General features: G+C 37.5%; 1 protein-coding gene across 1 annotated transcript in view; it reads right to left on the reverse strand.

Moving 5' to 3' along the window:
* Window positions 1–21,968, reverse strand: part of LOC124124051 (adhesion G protein-coupled receptor B1-like) — a 30,669-nt gene that overhangs the window by 4,587 nt on the left and 4,114 nt on the right. Inside the window, exons 3-4 of the mRNA XM_048402990.1 lie at window positions 17,765–17,791; window positions 608–766 (exon numbers count right to left, since the gene is read on the reverse strand). Of these exons, the coding sequence (XP_048258947.1) occupies window positions 608–766; window positions 17,765–17,791 (186 nt within the window). The remainder of the gene's footprint in view (window positions 1–607; window positions 767–17,764; window positions 17,792–21,968) is intronic.

Consider the following 21,968-nt stretch of genomic DNA (forward strand, 5'->3'; position numbering starts at 1 on the left):
AAAACAACACATGAGAAATGGAAGACACTTGAAATAAGGGCAGATTGATGTCGGTCATTTTGTTCAGGTCAGCAATCGCTGACCCAAACTACGGTAGATACCCGGGTCAAGGTCATACATAAAACATAATAGACATAATTTGTTTTCACTTGAGACAATGTATTTTGTTACAGTTCAATGAAGCCTTTGCCAGAAATACTTGGTTCTAAACATTACAAAGACAAACGCAGATATTTGTAAATATAAGTTCAAGATTGTGAAGACAAGGAATACATTTCACTGTTTTAGTAACAGTTAAGCTATTAACCCCTTTATATGCACTTAATCGTTTTAATGGCAAGCAAAAAATCCACTTTTATAAACGGAGGCTTTTGAGTTTAACTGGAAAAGATACCTACACATAAGATAAAAATTACTTCACTGGTCCAACGAAAGAGTGAGTGAGTTGGATGTTACTGTATACATCTACAGAACGAAGTTAGGAATGATCCCGAAGGACAGAGGCACGTGAAATACAAGAATTAATTTTATAGAATGTGTGCGTGGAATATGAGAATAGTGATAAATTTAAAGCATCAAATAAGGTTCAAGTTATTGATATACTCACCTGGGCATAAAACAGGCAGACAATGTTCTTCTTTTCTTTCAGATTTGAGACTACATACAAAGCCAAGTGTGCAGACACTACGCACCCTGGAGTATGAAATGGTTCTTCCGGATCCACATGTAGGTGAGCATGAACCTGACCACTGACTCCATTGTTCATCTGAAATAAAGTTCTTGACGTCACGTTGGTGCCTTTGGAGGGTCATAACATGAATATGTAGTTGGCACCGACAATGGAGTTGAATATGATATTTCCGAATTATATATTCGTATTGGTTCCTGCATCCTGTTAATGTTTCAAATTTGAAACTTGATGCTACTAAAGCCAACAGTATGGAAGTATATATCTCCAAATGAACACGCAACCAAATGTAAGAATGTCCCTGCATTGTTACGTCTTTGTTAAGTTCACAAAATAATTCAATATACACACCTATGTTATCACTGATGTTATGAGATCGACCATTCAGGTAGGTTTTACACAATGTAAAATAATGAATTTCTGTGTTTGAGTTTGTCTTTATGCCACTCGATCTATGCTCTTTTCCAACGACATCAATGAACCTATTCATATTAATAATGGCAGTCCGACACGTTGGCGTTCAAGGCCTCAGAAATATTCCTGCTCAAAACGCAGTGAGCAAGCCTGCAACTTGCAGCGGCCACCAGAGACCCAATCAGCCGATTACCGTAGACAGGGAACCGATACTAACCCATCGTCCTAAGCACTAGCAACTAGGCGAATCAGGAACCAAACATCCTAAGATTGTTTTACAATCTACGAATATGAAATTATTCTTAAATTCAATAGGAAAATCTTAAGATTCTTTGTATCTCAAGAATGTATGTGTCATCCACACTGCCTTCAACGTCAAACAATAAGTCTACAAGTGAATTATCTAATTAGCATTAAGAGCCATCATGCAGTCGTTTAGTGAGTGAGTGAGTATGGTTTTACGCCGCTTTTAGCAATATTCCAGCAATATCACGGCTTCACACATTGTACCCATGTCGGGAATCGAACCCAGGTCTTCGGCGTGACGAGCGAACGCTTTAACCACTAGGCTACCCGACCGCCCCTAGTCGTTTAGTGACACTGTTAATAATTAACCTTCCGGCTCTATCACGACGGCAGGTAAATCATCAAGTCTAGCTTACCCGTGATTCCCAGAATACAAATCGATCTCGGCAATGTTGGTTCTAAAAGTTCATTTTATGAACAGATGAGTTAAGTTTTGTGTGTTGGCAGTTTTCACAATTTTCACGGCGATAATCTAAATATTTTCTCCCAATATCGATTTTCAGATCTTCCACTTTCAGATGTGATCGTTCGGCCCTTCCTTTTATCTGCTTTGATGCTTCTCTCTCAAACATAACGTCGTCTAATTTACCACGTTATTAAGTTGATGGCGTACCAGAATACAATTCTACGTTGTGATGTAACGTTGTCACAACGTAAATCTGTAGACTCCCAGATTGGTTGTGCTAACCCAAAATACAACCAAATCAAGACGTTACCACAACGTCCCTTTCTAACGTCGTGGGGCGGTCGGGTAGTCTAGTGGTTACCCTCATGGTGCCACGGGACCATATATGGTCCCTCACTTTTCACACCCGCATATGGTCCCGAGAAAATGCCCTTTATAAACTGTGAATTTTGATGTCAAACACTGGGTGCGCAAAGTCAAAACTATAACCATCATCACCCCAATCATCTTAGCTTTGACATCGTGTAACTCATACTTTAAACAATGCTACGGATTGCGAAATATGGCGAGATTAGTAATATAAAGTGGCTACCGCTCTTCTCGGCCTTTTTCTGACATGTTTGAACACCAAGCGAATGACGGCGAATTTTGATTATGCACCCATGTCACATACACGTAAATATTTTCAGACAAAATCCTTGTTCATAAGAAATAATATGACCCGAGTGGTCAGAAAGCCATTTTTCCCAACTGTCTACTTATTCACGTAAATACAATTATGTTCACTCCTTTACGAACAAGGTTATTTACACGTTTTGTATATTTTTATCGACTATCGGTAATGGCGGAATGGTCGGTACACATGAGAAAACGACAGTGTATATTTCCATTACACTTATGACGTTCATTGAATGAAATTATAACCATCATCACCCTAATCATCTCAGCATTAATATCGTGTGACTCATATTTTATGCAGTGCTACGGATTGCGAAATATGGCGAGATTAGTAAAGTGGTTACCGCGCCTCTCGACCTTTTTCTGCCATGTTGCACTTCATGCGAATGACGGTGATTTCTTAAATATGCAGCACCCATGTCACATACATGCAACTATTATTCTTCCCCGCCCTTAAGGCGGGGAAGTATACGGGAGAGGTTAATTTTATAGCATGTAAGTCGACATGTTGGTTTCTTTGAAATTTCAAGCCACACAGTTACCGAAACGAAACATACAAATCATGTGAAATGTGCGTGAAATGATGATGTTTATCTTTTCCAGCAATAAGAGATACTTCAAAATCGTCTTGCTATTCTGAGACCTAGTCACTTTTCGTAATGCTGATAACCCATGAAATTAGTGCATTTTGTTTTCAAAAGAGCTAAAAATGATCCCATTTCGCTAAAGTTAACCGGTCTATATTTTGTAAGAATAAACTATTGCGCATTGAGCGATTATCTCCTTTAGCTATAGGCGTAGTATAGAAGTGATAAATCACGCACTGACCTTGCATTGCTGTACATCGTATCTTATTAAAGCTGTATCACTAAGAGTGAGTGATTATCTCCCTTACCTGAACAGCTCAATTGCGCACTACCTTTGCAATGTATCGTATGTTATTCAGGCAGCCATCGAGAAACGTTCAAGGAAGGAATTTAGGCCAAGCATGTCACGCGCACTCAATTTTCACACTGCTTTTGCAACATATTGTTCAACACGATGAAATACCAGGCTTCTATAAAGTATGACTTTGTTCAATAAACAACACATGTAAAACAACGGGTTTGATATGAGAAATTTTTTATTAGTTGTCTTCATAATCACATGTATGGCGCTTGCTGTGCATAGTTGAGCACAGCATTGTTTTAAATACTTCACTGTATGTAATGTATGGTACATACCGTTTCATGCGGCGGTTTACGTTTCTGCATGGTTTATTGCTTTGACAAAACATTTTTTAACTTCCAGCAGAGATCATACACCCGTATATGTTCTTTGCTCCTGGATACATAGGAACTCAACAGGTTGGTCTGTTGTTTGCAATTATTTTCCAAAAAGATAATACAGTTGCATGATATCTTCACGATGTTTGGGTTGAACATAGTAACATTCTTCTAAACAAATTTCAAATCTAAGCCGGAAGCAATCACAACACAAACCCAGTTAACCAAACGGAACCATACACAAGAGTGAGGGAGGGAGTTGGGTTTAACGCCGTTGAATAGTATTCCATGTCAGCTTGATGTTGGAGGAAAGTCTGAAGTGATGCAGGTCACCACTTTGTAGAAACCAACGAGCAAGGGTTTTGTGCTGACAACAAAATCGGGGCGAACCGAGATTCAAACACACTGTCATAGGTTTCTGGCTTGCCCAAGGGACACAACTCTGCATAGCGAATTGCAACGCCTTCGGCGACTGGGCCAACCATGCCTCCGTAAAAAACTGTAAGAAACTATTATACAACAAAGATGTTTTAGATGAGATATGTATTGCGGAACATTCCATGAAGAAACAGTGGCAATATTACACAATCACAAACTACAAAATACATGCACAATAAACGACAATTAAAAAACACAGGAACATTCAACATTCAAAGGAGGTACATTATAACAATTTTATTTAAAAAACAAGTGTATTATAATGATATGGAAACAATATGCGAATTGAGCAAAACTATGGTAATGTTGTACATACATGTACAAGGAATTTGTTTGTAATTGTTGATATGTTAACAGATCTTGGATGTTGTTTCTGGATAACTGTTGGTAAACTTATTAAGAACCTGCTCCTTTTAACAGAGTGTACCAAATTCTTTATCATGATTGGGGATTATTTGTGATTCTCTTTCTTGGTTGTATTATGTAAGACAGTGCTAATGTTGTTCATCTTCTGAGACATCACATGTTTCACAGAGACGTTGTTCAAATGGGGTTGGTGTTTTTGTATATCTACAATTTTTTCAATTTGTAGTTTGTGATTACTTAAACGACGTTTTGAGAAAAGTGACCTATGGCCTTTGTTTTTACAATATGTAAGATAATTCTCAATATTTATAAATAACGTGACCAAACTGTATGTTCCTAACTTGCTGCTAGATAAATGGGAATCCATTAATGATTGCGTGAATTTTTACATTTGAACTGAAGTATATTTAGAGTTCTATCATTACATTTTTTGTGTTTACTATTATAAAAGTTTACTTTATTTAACCCAACCAACATTTTGACCAGAAATATTGATATTTGCTGCAAAAGCATGCTTTAGAATGATATTTGTTGTGTTATCTATATAGGATTTTTTTATTGGTACTAATAGTGGGTATATATCAAGTTTTGCCTGACAGGCCCAGTTTTCTTGCCTTGGTTTTCTTTGTGCTGACCAATTAAAGACACTATATTTCTTTTATTGTGCTTTCCAAAGATACTACATTAATAACAACGAATTTGTACTTTACACCAATTCTCTCCTCCCATAGCTTACACTTCCTTCCTCTGCACATAACATTATATTGCGGGGAGCTATTGATGCTCCGCAGCTATCTCTACTTGTAATATCAGACAGCACGTAAACCGAGGGCTAGGCAGTGCAAAGATCTTTTGGATTTGGTCACTTTAGATACTGTTGGAAAGACAATCAACTCGAGTTGCATTTTATACAATTTGGATACACTGTGTGAAGAAATAAGAACGTTGTTAACAAAACTTTAAGGATCAGTTATATTTCTGTTTTAGTTACACAACGTACACTATCAAGCATTGATAAAAGAAGACAATTTTTCAAAAAAGGTTCAGCAGGCTTTTTAACCTTAAGCCTGCTGAATTATTTTCACACTTCTTACCCCTGCCTGCTGGAATAATTTTAGCATAAGGCGCTCTAAAGAGGGTGGGTGATTTCAAACAGTCGGTGCCTCATTAAACAAGGGCCAATTGAAGAAATATTTTGCACATGTATTCCTGATAGAAAACTACACAATTCTATATAAGAATATCCTGATGTTTTAACCAAGGTTAAGACCAAAGCGAACACAAAATTTGTAAATTTTCTTGAACTTACCTGAATTGCGTTATTGAAGGTGGTTTGCATTTCATGCTAGGAACCTTTTAATATCGTAACATTTGTGCAAATTGATTTCAATAATCATATCTCCGATATCTTAATTTTAATAGAGTAAAAATTCGGGTTTTATAATCGGCATATATCAGGGCGATGGTAAATTATGAACCATTTATTATCTAAACGTTAAACAGAAAAATAACTTAATTTTCGAGGTCATCATGTCGGTTGCAGAAATACGAATATTCGGGTTAATCTGACGTGTCATGTTATAAAATTTGCAGGAAACAATTAATGACTTATAAATATTCACTAATCCTAATTTCAAGCGTTTTGGTTGAATATTTACGATATACAAAAATAAGCAACCCGTGTCATGATGCTAGCAGACGTCCTAAAATCAAACATGGCGCGCTTCGCCCGACCTCCGCATAACTTATTGCTATTTTAATATCAACAAAGTTTACATTGCCTTTATAAATATAACTTAGCGAAAGTTGACGATCTTTTCAATCGAAGAATGTTTTATTCGTCATATTCCAATAAATATGACGAGAGAAAAATGAAAATAAAGATCGTGAATTCTGACAGCACTATTTCAATAAGTGCAAAGGTCACCGGATGTGATGTCACAGACAGGGGTAGTCTGCTGATAAGCTTTCGAAACAAAACAATTACAGTAAATTTTGAAATAGTTCGCCTATCACATAGAGCAAAAATATAAGTCGATACACAGTATCAGTAATCACCACTAACATTAAATAAAAATGTGACTTTGACGATATAATTCGCGTATTAGTTAATCCGTTTGACCTTGCATGCTCCCGTGACCCGGAAACGGTAGACGATAAATCAACACGCCACATGCAAGTTTCTCGGTATCCTTTATTTGAACTTCTGTTGATATTTAAGAATCACCATTCAATGTTGTGAATATAAATGGGACATGATTCATATTTCTGCGATGTACACGCTGATAAGTTTCACTACAACAAGTGTATCCCACGTAATACGTCTATGGATATCGCCGATCAGCAGGATCACCCTCAATAACAGGTGCGCGAAAATGGGCTTGACAAAACGTGTTTCAAAATAACATCCCCGCGTTGCTGAATATGATAGGGTATATATAAGCAATAAAATGCTACGTACATATTTTCGGTGTTAGTTCCACATTACATTTAGGATAGTTTTCCTTTCGGGAATACATTCATAGATTCTAGCAAGATTCTAGAACAGTTACACGAAGGATTTCTAAATTTATTCCAAAAATACGAAGACCACCATGATTGCGTATTGATGATAGATTTGTAATTGTTTAATTATTTACAGCTGTTTACAGGTTTTAAAATTTTAAGTTATATTTAAGGTTATTTTTCCCACAATGATGGTGTGTGGGGACAGTAAATATTAGTCTTTGAATCAGCACAGTGTAACTGATCAAACTTCAATTATTATCTTGCACTCTGAAAATCAACTATGTGAATAAGTAACTCTCTGATGTCATCATTTTAATTTTAGTATTCCATGAATAATGAATAAATCAGATCCTTAACATATACATACTAAACTCATATGGACATTAATCTTGTGCATTATGTGGTTTGTTTCCAAATAAAACAATTCTGAAATATAATTTAATAGGAATTAATTTAATTACAGTAACAGTACTTGTAACAGTACATGACATTTTTGTTTGTTTAATCACAAGAACCATGGTGGCACATGAGCTGGTAAGTTTGCCATAGGTTTCTTAGAAAATGCTATCTCAGTCTTCTGGTTGGAATGAAAAGAAACATGCCCGTGTACATGTTTACCCTTGCCAGATGTATTTTTTCCAGTCAGCCAATCCATTACTTTTGTTCACCTTATGTGGTCTATATTATACATACAGGTACTGCTTCCAACCTGTTTTTTCTTTGTATGCAATCACAGTATCACAACTCCCTCAGCTGGTGTGTATAAAAGTTCCCCTGTCATCATGAAAAAATAATTACAAAGGAAAGTCATATTTTCATTCAAAAACATATCTGTCTTTCCTTGAATACTCTTTGTCTAAGTGCGAGAAATGTCAGTGTTATAAACAAAATTAAAAACAGATTTTCATAAGGATTTTTCTTAGATAGACCTAGATCTAAGTCAAACCATGTGACTATTTAGGTAGAATTATACTTATAAGCCCTCATTTCTGAGGTGTCCATATTTTTCACATTTTTAGGACTAAACGTGATCCGTGTAGATCTGCCTGTTTTGTTATGTAAAACAAATTCTTGTCTTAAAAAATGAGAAAAGGAATCATTCAGACGAATTTTTTTATCCCATTGATTCACGAAAATCAGTTGAAATGTACAGTGGTGACTTTTGTACCCAAAATTTCTGGTAATTTGTTACCCAAATGGGTATGTGATTTTGTAGATCTACCTAGAATTATTTCAAAGATATACATTAATTTGGTGTCTTAAACTTAACATAATATCACTTTCCTATCAAAACAATTCATTCTAACTTAGGTTTAACCAACTTAACTGGCCTCTCCTTCAGTGACAAGACGTCAATTTTCTCTCAACACTAAACAATCAATTTCAAGGATCACAGTCATAATCATATTTTGAACTTGCTGAAATATTTTATCATGTGTTCTGTTTATCTACATGAAAACATAAATATAATTATAGATCTATTGTCTTATTTTCTTAGGTACAAATTCACAAAGTATTTTGGGTACAATTTAATTTGTTTTGGGTACAAAATCACATATATAGGAGCCTAGAATCTATATATATTTACACTAGCCTCGTTGTGTACCAAAATTTTATCGGTTCAGAGGACGGGAGGTTCTCAGAAAGTTTTCAACAACATCTTTAATATTTAAATTGTTCTTTTTGTAATGTTAGACCAATAGCAATATTATGTTATTATTATGGCATATCAATACGTTGTATCGCTCTCCGTTGCGTTCGTTTTTAGAAAATATTTTTAAAATTAAAATCATCGAGCGTGAAATCCATTACGGTTTCGGATTTAGACTTACGCATTTTCATTGCGACAATCACGAAGAAATATGAAACAAATAGGAGTGAAGACTGCTCTCCAGATCAATAAATAGTAAATAGTTGACGAAAAATAGTAAATTATGTATTTTCTTTTGAATTTGAATCTATTTCGGAATTTCTTTATGATAGCTTACCAACTTTTGCATATTTTGCTTCCATGTTTCACATGCGGTACGGGCTTCCGGTTTCAGAAATGATAGCTAAAATTGCAAGTATTTTGATTATTTCTCGTAAAATGCATTATGTTTGCTATTGAATGGTTTACCTAGAATGTATATCAGTTCAGATTTTGCGTATCATCCAATATTTGTCATTTTTCGCAGTGTTTGTTGACTTTGTTCAACTCAACAAATCGCGAGTTAGGCCACGCCCAAACGTATCACTGACGTTTGTCGGCTTGTCAATGTGTCGGAAAGTTTATCAAACGAAATCATTTGCAAACTCTTTAAAAATGAAATTCTTTTTACAAAGATTTATACATACGTGTCAATAATTCTAGAAAATTAAGTTAGATGTAACAAAATGATTGTAATAGTCTAACGGGATAACTATGCATGTGGAGTTGTTTGTTTACCGCCGTTGCCAGGATCGTACAAGTTCCATCCAATCGATGATGTTACGATTCAGATTGTTTTTGTTTACAATTATAGTTACACCGAAAGTTGCTAATTTTTAGAAATAAAGGAACATGAGTGTTTTCCTTTCGTCAGCAAACAAAAAATTATGATCAAATAGGAAAAATGATGAAATTAAAAAGAAAATATCGGACCGCATGCCGCTCAACGTGAAATGCCAAAAGTCAACAATGGCCGTTTCTGGTAGTTGTGTGCTGAGAAGTTTGGCCGAAACATTTTTAACTCGCGATATTTTCTTTTTGAGGTAAATTAATGACTGAACGTTTTGATATTGAGCAAGCTGAGCATTTATGCATGTCATACGTAATTTAAATGTTACGCAAAGCCCTCTTGGTAAATAGATATGGCGAGTTTTATTTTGGGGTGTTGTTATGCTATTCGCCTGTCGAATGGGTTCGACATCAGATGCACGGGGATGGACACCTCTGTCGAATGGGTTCGACGGCGTGCAGAGCTTTAATCAAGGTTTGTTTTGACAAGACCTCTCATTGACACAACAATTTTAACAGCCTGAATTTCACATTGAGAAGAGGAAACACGGAAACCCTGTCAATTTTGTCATGTGTCATTCGATAAAAATGCCAAATCCTGTATCAACTTTTCAAACACGTGACAATATACCCTATGACGTAATTAGTGGTATTTTGTTGCCAGTCACACCGGCGAAACAATCCCCTGTGTCGTTAGGGGCCATTGAGTGTGCTTAAGCTCCCCCCAGTGATCTATCATATCTTCACGCAATGTCATTGAATACGCCCAGCGGTGTTGAGAGTTTTGAATATTTGTTTACTAAATATAGCGTGCGGCGGCGCATTTTAGAGCAAGCGCTAGTTTACGAAAGCACTTTTATTTTATATATATTTTTTATTTCGTTTTATCTCGTATTTCAAGTAGCTAAAATGGTTATAAATGGGAACTAATATACAAATATATTTTTTCGGTTCATTAATGTTTATTATTATGAACAAGAATGCAGTTTATTAGGGATATTATAATGGCGCTGAACACATCCAACTGTCGCTAGTGTTAGGGTAGGTTACACCGAACTCTATCCTTAGCCCTTGGATCCCCTTTACGATCAATCACCCCTTTACGATCATTAGGGTTAGGTACCCGTTTAGTGGCTATATTAGATTACCCGAACTCTATCCTTAGCCCTTGGATCCTCTCTACGATCAATCACCCCTTTACGATCATTAGGGGGTTATAAGTACCCGTTTAGTGGCTATTATAGATACTATAGCGGCTTCTAATATTCTTTACACAAAACCGTCGAGTAAAGAGGATGAAATGGTTTTGTGTCGAATATTTTGGCAACTGGAAACTGTCCTGGAACATTCACACAAGCCACTTTCACAGGCCTCATTTTTTCAGTACTGATTCAAAAGCGAACTCACCGTTGTGTCGTCACTAGTCATGCTTATTCCTCCCTCGTTCCTTACTATTATCCACAACATCCTTACAGTGTTCCCTACCACATCTTTCTGTCACAAAAATCACCCGACTTATTATCAAATACAATATCATTCATGCATACTGGCGAGTTCGACGTCTCACGTCTGATAGTCTGTCAGCCGGGCACCCATATTTGACTAATCGGTACCATTCGAGGGGGCAAATTCTAAGCTTGTTGTTTCAAAAGGGAAATATCCCTGCTTCATAAAAATGCATGATAGCAGTCTGTAACTGGTAGCTTTATATAAAAAATATGTCCACGAGTACGTCCACCATTGTGAGACAAACTAAAATCTTGTCATTCCATGAAACGATGCTCTCTTTCAACAAACAATTCAAGGACAGTATAACTTGTGAAAAGAAATATCTGTAACATCTTTTCATTGCATAGTATTACACAATTGATTTATTCTTTTCACTGACAATGTTATTGGACATTGAAAAGTCCTCTTGTGGTTGATAACCTCTAACCGCCCTAAAAGTCGACTTCATCAAATTCATCCTCAGATGAAACATCAGTTCCTGTGTCAACCTCATCCTCAGTTCAGCATTTCCAGTGAGATTCTTGACAACAGCTGGCAAAAGGATGTGTTTTGGTGGTTTCTGCTTGCCACAGCTCACAGCATAGAGGAGGTCCTGTCCAAATGAGTTGACAAGCCAGGTTACCCTCTCTGACCGTTGCTTTGGTGAAATGTCGCCAGTTAGTAGCCCAAAAAGAAACTGTTTCAGTGACAAAGGCAGTTTTATTGCAGCTATGTTAAGTGATTCTGGTAAGTGCGGCCATTCCAAAACATCATCTTGCTCCTTGATCCTTGAGCGCAGCAATATGGCAGCAGAGGTTATAACCCCCTTGTCTTCTGATGACTGACTCTGCTTGGAATTAATATCATCTGTAAGTTTTATATTCTCCTTGGCAAGTTCATAGATACTCAGGTTGTCTGGAATAACAAGAAGTTTTCCTTTATCATCTGGAAATATGTGAATTGCTTGACAGAACTCAGCTTCAAGTTTTCTCCGAATGTGCTTCTTTGTAGATTCCCTGATGTTTCTTATTCCAGCCATCTTCATGTGATCCACCAGGACTGTTGTGAGATCTACCATTTTAACAGTCTTAGGGTTTGAAAACAGCTAGGGTGTTTCTGATATAGCTAAACAGAAGAAAATATGCATCAGCTTCTGCTTCCTGGTACTGGATGTCACGTTCATCATCTTCCGGAATAGAACAAGGAGTGCAGTCAGCTGCAGGTGCCCTTGTGTACTTTTTATAACATGAGCGATGGTAGTGAGCCTCTGCTGCAACAATATCACGTGCTACAAAACTTAGTACAGCTACATCTTGTCTTTTTATGGCCATGTCCCGTACTCTCCTATCTGCACGGAGATCAACACACTGTATGAGAAGTTCTCGACTTTTCTGGCCCTTCTTATACTTAACCTTTCGTCAAAATAAGCATTGCTTTTCATAAACCCTTGATGAAGTTGGTGATTGCCTGTTCGATCTCTGGTTTTCAACACAAGCATGGCTACCTTCTTCTGTTTTGCTTGACTGTAGTGACTGTAATTCCCGTTTTATTGTAAATCTACAACGACATTTCCGATGGTAGAAAATGTTTGGTATCTCAGATGTACTCTTTGCAAACTCCAGAAGTGGTTTGTGATTTCGTATTTGTGCTGCTCTCAGCAGAGCTTCCCACGATTCAAAGCTATTAGGTTGAACCAAGTGGCTTTCCATATCTTCAGCTTCATAGTGAATGATGCAGGATGTACTACTCCTGGGCTTTTTGCATGGCGGTTCATCGGTGACAATGTCTTCCATATTGCAGTCACTACAGCTATCAGCACTTGTCCCATCTTCATATTTGTCCATTAGAAGTAGTAGTAATACGAATGGCAACTTGGTGTTTAATTCATGGTTGAAGAATGAATTTGTAATCTGTAAGATAATGAAACAAAACATTAAAAATATTTTGTAATGTTTTGTTTAATGTGTTTAATATGTTTAATGTATACTGTATAATTGTGAATAGATCATGTGTTTAGTATGAATGAGTAATAATTTTACATAAATTTAACATGTAAGGTGATGCCACACACTCACGTTCAGAAATACTCCATTTCTTTTCATTATCTCTTAAACATCTGCCCCCGTAGGCTACTACAGATTCATGATTATCATCGTCACGCTGAACGTAACTGATAGCATGGCCACTGCCGTCTGTTCTGAGCATAAAGGGTTTGGAAAAATCGGGATATTTTAAGATTGGTTGTGAAACGAGACATTGTTTTAATGAATGAAAAACGGAATCACATCTATCTGATCAAACATGGTGTATCCTTCCTGAGAAGTTCTGTTAGTGGGGCAGCAATGTGAGAAAATCTTTTAATGAACCGACTGTAGAAATTTGCTAAGCCGAGAAAAGCACGCACTTCATGCACTGATCTTGACTCAGGAAAGTTTTGAACAGTATCAATTTTCTTTGGATCAACAGTGATGCCATCCTTGGATAAAACATAACCTAAGTAAGTAACACGGGAAGCAGCAAAGTTACATTTGGTGGGCTTTGCTTTCAAACCGGCTTGTCTTAACCGTGTGAAGACTAAATTCAGATCTTTCAAATGTTGGTCAAAATTCTTATAATAGACAAGGAGATCGTCAACATATGCAATTGCACATTTCCCACACAAACCTCTCAGTACTTCAATCATGACAATCATGAAAGTGGCTGGCGCATTACATAATCCAAATGGCATACGCCTAAACTGATACTGACCATTGTGAACTGCGAAACTAGTTTTGTGTTTTGAGGAAGGGTCGAGTTTTATCTGATGGAACCCATTAAAGAGGTCAAGGACACTAAACAGTTGTTTGTTTTTGACCTTAAGTGTCAAAAACATCTTCTATCCATGGCAAATTGTGAAATGACGGCAGCGTTACGTCATTCAATTTACGGAAGTCACAACACATCTGATACTGTCCTGACGGCTTTTTAACCATATCCACGGGTGCCTGCTTTGGGATATAGACTTTTCAATAATGTCATGATCCAAAAGCTGTTTATCAATTTCCTCTCTCATTTTTGGACTAGTTCTATAGAATGGTTGACGAACGGGTTGAGCATCACCTGTATTGATATTGTGATAGTAAATATCTGTGCATCCCACTAAGATCTGTAGCGAAAATGTCTCGGTTCGATCCCAAAAATGCTAACATTTCCGTTTTCTGTTTTGGAGTTAAATCTGATTTAGAAAATTCAAAACCAAGATTCATTGCTAATTGAATCAATTGTTCTTGGCTGTGTTTGAAAGGAACGGAAGTATTGTGAACGGGAGAAGTTCATATATGGTTATGGGTAATGGGTACAAAGGCATGTCCTAAAACTTTAATAGCATGACCTCCGACACCATACACATTAGCTAATTCTGATCTTTGAATAGGGCACTGAGATGAAAGTTTAGCCTTATGATAAAGAGTTTCAGTTAGGGTACTAACTGAAGCACCAGAATCGACCAAGGCATTGACACTTAAGTGCAAGATTTTCACATTGACTCGAATTTGAGATCTTGCATCTGACACAGATGTTTCAAAAATATCAGTTGGCGAATTTTCAGATTTTGATTCAAATATCCTGTCACAAGCAGAGCGGGAACTTTGTCTCCGTTGTGCAGGTGTGCATCCCTATCTCCTATACTGATAACGTGGATTAAACTGCCTGTTGCCTTGAGCAGATCTACAGACTGCCCTTAAATGTCCTACCCGACCACAATTAAAACATTGTCTACTCAGTGCAGGACATTGAGACTTGGCTTGATTGTACTTACCACAGTGAGTACAGGCAGGATGTCGTCGTCCGTACGGCACTGGCGGAAAGGAGACTCTTGGAGCTGGTGACGGCAACCTCGACCGGGGTCGGGTGTTCATTGTGTTCACTTGGGTGTGAACGAGGGTTGTAAGTTTCTCCATCTGTGATTGAAGTGCAGCCAGGGATGTGGAAAGTCCGCTCGTGGCTTCCATTGGGGGTAGGGCACTTTCGGCGTGCACTCGTGCAGCCTCGGTGACTTCCCTTAAGGTTTTTGGTGACCTCATGCAGACCGCTGACTGTATAGATCAGAACGACTTGTCTCATCTGGACCAGGTCGCGGTTGACCATACTTGTGACCTCTGCCACGATGTCATCGACAGACTGTCTTGGGTCTTGTTCCGAGAGATGAAACTGCTGTATCTGTTGAGGAATTCCTGTTGCAGGGATTCCCTGGACTCCTGTGACGCCTGTGGTGGGCCATCATACCACGTTAAGGCCTTGTCCCTTTATAACATTATAGTATTTCTATGCATCTATCCATTACTTTAATGTCGTGAAATGTTCAAAACGCTGGAACCAGTATTTACCAGCTTGTTCTGTGCCCCACCAGGAAGGTGGGTTGAGGGTGCTTGAATTTTTTTGTTACATGTTGACAGTAGGCGGTATTACTTCTGGTTCCTGTGCCATTGTTGGTTGAGTAAGCGTCTTGGCTGGTGGTGTCTGTGATGCTTGGTTTCTACGTCTGTCTTGACTCCGTGTTACGGGATGGGATCTAATAGATGGTTCGTCCCTAGAAGCCATGAGCCCCGCATCTCCTACCACTTATCTTTCTGTTGGAAGTACGACAACACGCGGATGTATTTTCTCTACTTTATTCCCCCGGACTGACGAACCTCGCCCGGAGCTGCCTAGATATCCCTGGCCGCTGACCTTGTCGGGTCATTGGCCGGTCATTCCGGGACTCCGGCTAGCTCCATAGCAAATACATACATTAATATATTATGTCTATTCTACGCATGCACATGCACTAAGTTCTTGATTCTACGTTCCCTCCTTTGTTACACTATACAATACTTATCTTTATTACAGTTTGTTAACACCATTTATATAAAGCACAGTATATCAGTTTCTAACATATTTATCACTACGATAGTAGTATCAGATACGTTTACACGAAACAGGTCTAAATATTGTGTGCTTCAATTGTGTCTCAGTCCAGTGTGCAGCATGTTTGTGGTGTTCATTGTGAACTCTGCCATCAGCTAATCCGTTTATATTATTTTTTAAAAACTAAAACAAACCCACGATGATATGTTTCTGGTACACTTTAGGGAAGAAGCTCTATAAATCGAATTCCGGCGCATTGGACGAACTTTTATGTCATCCACAAAGGTGAAACGCCAACTGACTCGTAGACTATTTATTTGTATACTACAGAAAGAAGCAAATAAAATACTATTTTATTGTATTCCATGGTTCTGACAGGATAAACCAATATGATCCTGAAATTGTCAGTTTGTTGAAAACTAAGATATAATTTAACGATATGAATTTAACGATACAGTATGTTGTTTGAAGATTTGAAAGTTAAATTAAATTTAGGATTTGTTTCTATATTGTATTCGATAAACTATAACCTGTTGCAGAAAAAAGATTCAGAAATTATATTTTACATGTCTGTTTTAGATGTCATATGTACACCAATATGGAGGCATAACGCAAACAAGCTGTATCTAGGTCTTGTCATGCACAGTAACACTTCATGAGTTGGCAGAAGCAAAGAATCATTGAGGGTCATAGACCTCGCCACTTGAAATAGAATCACCAAATATCGCCATGAACATCATTGAGGCTTGATCACGTGGTGACACTCCGGGTAAGCTTCGGCAGTCTGGTGACAATATTAAGGCTATATTTAGTAGCGAACGTACATTACCAACACGACCTGAACGTAAAAGTTGCAGAGGTAGTATTCAAATCGCTATTGACCAAGTTCAGCTAGCAGACACCTGCATGCCGATTCTTACCCCGATTGTAACCATATGATCAAAATTCAATCATGATGTTTATCGCTATCAAAATTGATATTTCTTGAAAAGCGCACTTTGCAATTTTTGTCATTACTGTAAGTTATATTCCTGATCAGGGAATAGCTTGTTTTCACTTAAAAAGTATTTGCCCACATGCAGCTATCTTCGTTAATTAATCATCGCGATATTTCGATATTCTGTTTCAAGTGGCGGAGATTATTGGTAACGGCGTTGGCACTTGCAAACTCCTAATAAAATGATATGAAGTTATGAAGAAAAAATATACCGAAGTGGAAACGTAAGTGAACTTGAGACCTTTCCGTTTGATTAATTTACTGTTTTACTTCGACGAGGATAAAAAGTTAAATTAAAGTTTATTTAAGTTATACCACAGCAGTCTCTAAATAACCGTGTCTTGGTCAGGCAAACCAGTGGTTGAAACGATGAGCAACGTCCTCGCTGTCAGAGTATCCTGACACACGGTCAGCCAGGTCGCTCATCGTAACCACCCGATTCTATTACTGAGGACCCTGTTCTGACATCCAAGTGGGAAAATTGGAAAAGGGGGTTGAAAGGGGGTGTAACGTTGCGTTCAAGATTATCGCACTAAGATACCATGTTGTAGTCTAACATGAATTCCCCAGTCCTTGTTTATTCCCTTAATACTGAGCGCCAGACAGGGAAACAGTAAATACCATCCTTTAATGTCTTTTGGTATGGCGCATTCAGGGGATCAAACTCTCCGCTCTTAAGGCAGACACTCTATACAACTGACCACAGAGGCGGTCCTTAAAATTGGTTCAAGAGGAAACAAACATATCATAAGGAATTCAGAGATGGTTATACAAATATATAATACAAACATAGATATAGAATTTGAAATGCAACAGTGTAATCTACAGTTTAAAATATTGTCCTTACCAAAGATGCCTACGACAGGTCCTTGAACTGAAAGTAGAAAGTGTCGAAGTTAGCTTAGGAAAACTAACCTTTTATACATATTATGTGTCTGGGATAATCGTTATTCTATGATTGACACCAAAAACACACTATGAAATAGATATATTATTAAAGACTAGGTTACGAAAAATGAGTTAGACAGTGACCTCCAATATGTTTAGACCGGATATTCGTCATTTTTTCAACGAATATACACTGTTTAATGGGACCAGCAGATATTAAATATAAGGCTTTGATGGAGGTGATGCGATGGGGAACTTTTTGTTACCAACTATGAACACTTAATTAACTTAACATCGGTCACCCCACACATCCAAAACAAAAATGAACTTGTCCTTGTCAAATGTACATGGGAAAATGCGATGGTTACTTTATTGTGCATTTTTAAAAGGATGTAGTAGTATAGGAGATGGGGGTTCTGTCGTAACCCACCCTGAACCATTCAGGAACCCTATCAATGCTTCTACGGTGGTCTTAAGTTTATGTGAATTATATGATGACTATCCAAGGATCGTTGTCCTTTAAGCTAAATTGTAATGAAAAGTGGTTCTGGACCATCGCCACCTGAGCCATTCCTGAACCATGCTTCTATGGGGATCTTAAGTTTATGTGAATTATGTGATGACTATCCAAGGATAATGCACATACCATAATAAAACTCACAGCTTACAGCACTTAAAGCATATTCAACAAATGGGTCTTTCTCGAGAGATTCGCATAAATACAGAAGGTTTTCAGTTTGGATAGGAAGAAATGTACCAGCTACAGCTGTGTACAGTTGTACCATACCTGAACCTGTTGTTTTAGTCATGGTAGCTCCCAGTCTAGACTCGTAACGTGCATAGAATTTTTTTAATTTCTTCATCGGTCATGTTAACAATTTTTCAGTGGTTTACTTTTCCCCCAAGTGTTTGGAGCATTTCCCACCAGCTACCAAAGCCACAAGTCTTTCTCTATGTTGTTCTATAGATTTATCTACTATAGGTTCTGTCTCATCTTGGAGCAGTTCATCCCATTTCATCTTCTCCATGTAATACACTAGCCGATATTTAAGTATGATATATCTAATATAACCCGAAATGATAAACTGTTACAAAAGAATGTGTATTTCCAACCACATTATTTTTATGCACAAATGGTTGCAAGCGTTCAATTTACCACACTTTGTTATATTTTGCTGAGCAGTTGCAATAATTTGCTAAGCAATACCTAAAATCTTCTAAGCAGTTGCTCAACTTTGCTAAGCAGTTGCTGTATTTTGCTTAGCAATTGCATAAGCAGTTGCTTGGTCAATTTTTCATACAAGTTAGAGTGCTTCGTTTCCGATAACAGTTTTCTAACTTTATCTCGCTCACTCTTGGTAGAAAAAAACATCACTTCACGTACACATTCCTAAAATGAATCTCGGTTCTTGCAATGAAACAGGGCAACCCATCGTGTCTGCTCTCTGCTGTCTTCAAGAATGAGTTGTATTTTTGAGTAAGTACCAAAACACTATGCTCCATATGTCGAACAGAGAATGCTAAATAAGAAAGCATATCTTTCTTATTGGTAAGTTCTTTACAAGCACTGCAGTCGTCTTTGCTGATAAGGGTTTTTTCTCCTTTGAATTTATCATGACACAGTCGTAAACAGTGTTGTAAACGTTTGTCTGGATCAACTTTATTCACCTCGGGATCAATCACCCAATCTTTATGGTATGTTTTATTAACGTTTATAGTTGGGCTCAGAATAATAATATGTGCGAAAGAAATGTAATCATGGCCTTGTAAAATATCGAGAGTAAAAGCTGTTTCACACACAGATGATAGCGCACTGAGCTTCTTTAATTAAAAGATTATTATTAGATCGCTTGCATGAATCTTCAATTTTGTATATTAAGTTTCGCATCCAAAATCACGTACAAATATAAGTTTATTTTACCAGGCGTTTCAGTTTTCTTCATTATTTGTATAGTAATACCCTCACTAGCAATCTCTATTCTCCGCCCACTATCGTGTAGTTGGTTAACATCTGTGGTTCACATGTCGAGCCATAGCGCATACTTCGAGGTAAGGAATTCAGCCAATGGTACATCTGCAAGAGCCAGATCTTTTGTGACCACGTTAACTTCTGGGCCACGTCTTAGAGAAGCGAGTTTTTTAATCTCATCCTACTGTTGATATGCTCGCATGCGGTGACAATAAAGTTCATTAGGCACGCCCTCGACAGTCAATTCTACTTTTGTAATCTAGGGGTTATAGAATCCCTCGGTATCTCCAGCAAAATGTTCATAAGGGTCCTTGGACAACATTAAAATACCCTTTAGTGATCTAGCGGGCACATTCAGATTGATATTCCATGTCGAAGCACTTTTATCACTGGTGATCTTGTGATGGCAAAGCACACGATCATACAAAATGGCTAAACCTCCTGTATACTGGTTAAGAATTGGTCTCGCTTATTCAGGATCTGTTACCATGTCATACTCCAGTGAGATATTGCCAGTGGAATAACTAGCTTCATCAGTGGTTTTGATTACTTCTTGATAGTCATTAAAAGTGACTTTATATTCTGACTTATCGCCTGGGGATGCTTAATAGAAAGGCATGTGACTATCTAGTAATTCAAAGTCAAGCCGAATATAGAATCGGTTACCTAATGCATCAGCAACAGCCTTATCTTTTGCGATGATATTATCATCACAAGCAGAACCTACACGCAGTTTCATTGGATTCTGGTTAGTGCTTGTGTCAAAACATTTGTATTGTAATGTTCCCCGTTCTTTTGCTGTTCTCCGTAAATCCATGCAACAGATAAAATTGCTGTTGTCAATACTCAAGACCTCATTACCGCTACTTATAATCATGATTTTCATTACAATTGCACGACCTATGTTCTGGACAAGCTCCCCATTAACATCAGTAGAAGACAAACTAATTGTAAATGATAGTCGGACAGTTCCTGGAACTAACACATCATGAGCACACAGATTAGGAGAGTGAACCAGACTCGGTTAATAAGTTACAGTTACAGACTGGCGAATTGCTTTGATTCCTAATGGATTCCGAAGTCTACATTGTGGATTTAACTTGCGACCATATTGTGAAGACATCGTTTATATTGAAATTATGTTTTCCTATGTTGAATCTAAAAATGGATGATATTAATCTAGATAATCCTAACATACACTACTTCAGCCAAAGGAGAGACTAATAAAACCAGTTTTATGGGACAAGGAATATATCTTAGTGAGGAACTTTAACAATAAACTGATATTGATCTCATGAATTCTCGTACTTGGAGATCCCTAGCGTCGTCCAACATAGCTGGGCATAGTGGTGGTAACCTAAGACAATGTAATGCAATTGCACTTTCCGATATAGGAGACACACAGTTTTGATGAACCCGGTATTAAGGGCAAGTTATATGCTTTACACTTACAAGAAAATGTATACAAGCAGAAAGAAATTATATTAACCTAATGCCACCACAGCAAATCTGGGGGATTTAAATCATGTCCCTGTTAGCAGGCTCTATACAAACACTTCATACAATATTGTTCACGCCGATAACAATAAATAGATTATGCTTGTGACAAAAATGGAATGGCTACTGAATATCATCATTGGTCCGTCAAATGGGATAATGACAGGTAAGGAACATCATTTAACTAAGATAATGAATAGTGGGATCATACTCGGGGCTTATATCCCCTCAAAACGAAAGAGTGTGTCAGTTGCTCCCCTGCCAGATAACCCAGGTCATATGTTATTGAGCCGCCCAGGATTGAAAGATAAGCTTACATTTGGTTACTGAATTCAATGATGTATTAAATAACTTGATGATTATACCATCAAGCGCTACGCTTTTTGTTGAAGTCTTGTTGGGGGATCCACTAGAAGATGCCCTCGTTATATTACCGGGTCTAAGACTTAAATAGTTTAAGAGACATGAACGTCAACATTGTACTTTTTAAACAGTCTGGAAGAGTTGGGGATCCAAGTTGATGCCGGGAGCATTTTGCTTACTAAGATATTTATGCCATATTATATACATCTAATAAGGCTTATGTATATTCTCAAGATCGATTAGTTAAAGAAAGAAAGATGGATACAGTTGATGGATTTCATCAAATAAGTAAAATAAAACATCAAATAGAGAAGGAGCGTGATTCTAGAATTTG

This window comes from Haliotis rufescens, unplaced genomic scaffold (assembly GCF_023055435.1).
Source record: "Haliotis rufescens isolate VD_foot unplaced genomic scaffold, xgHalRufe1.0.p SCAF_3, whole genome shotgun sequence".
Lineage (NCBI taxonomy): Eukaryota > Metazoa > Mollusca > Gastropoda > Lepetellida > Haliotidae > Haliotis > Haliotis rufescens.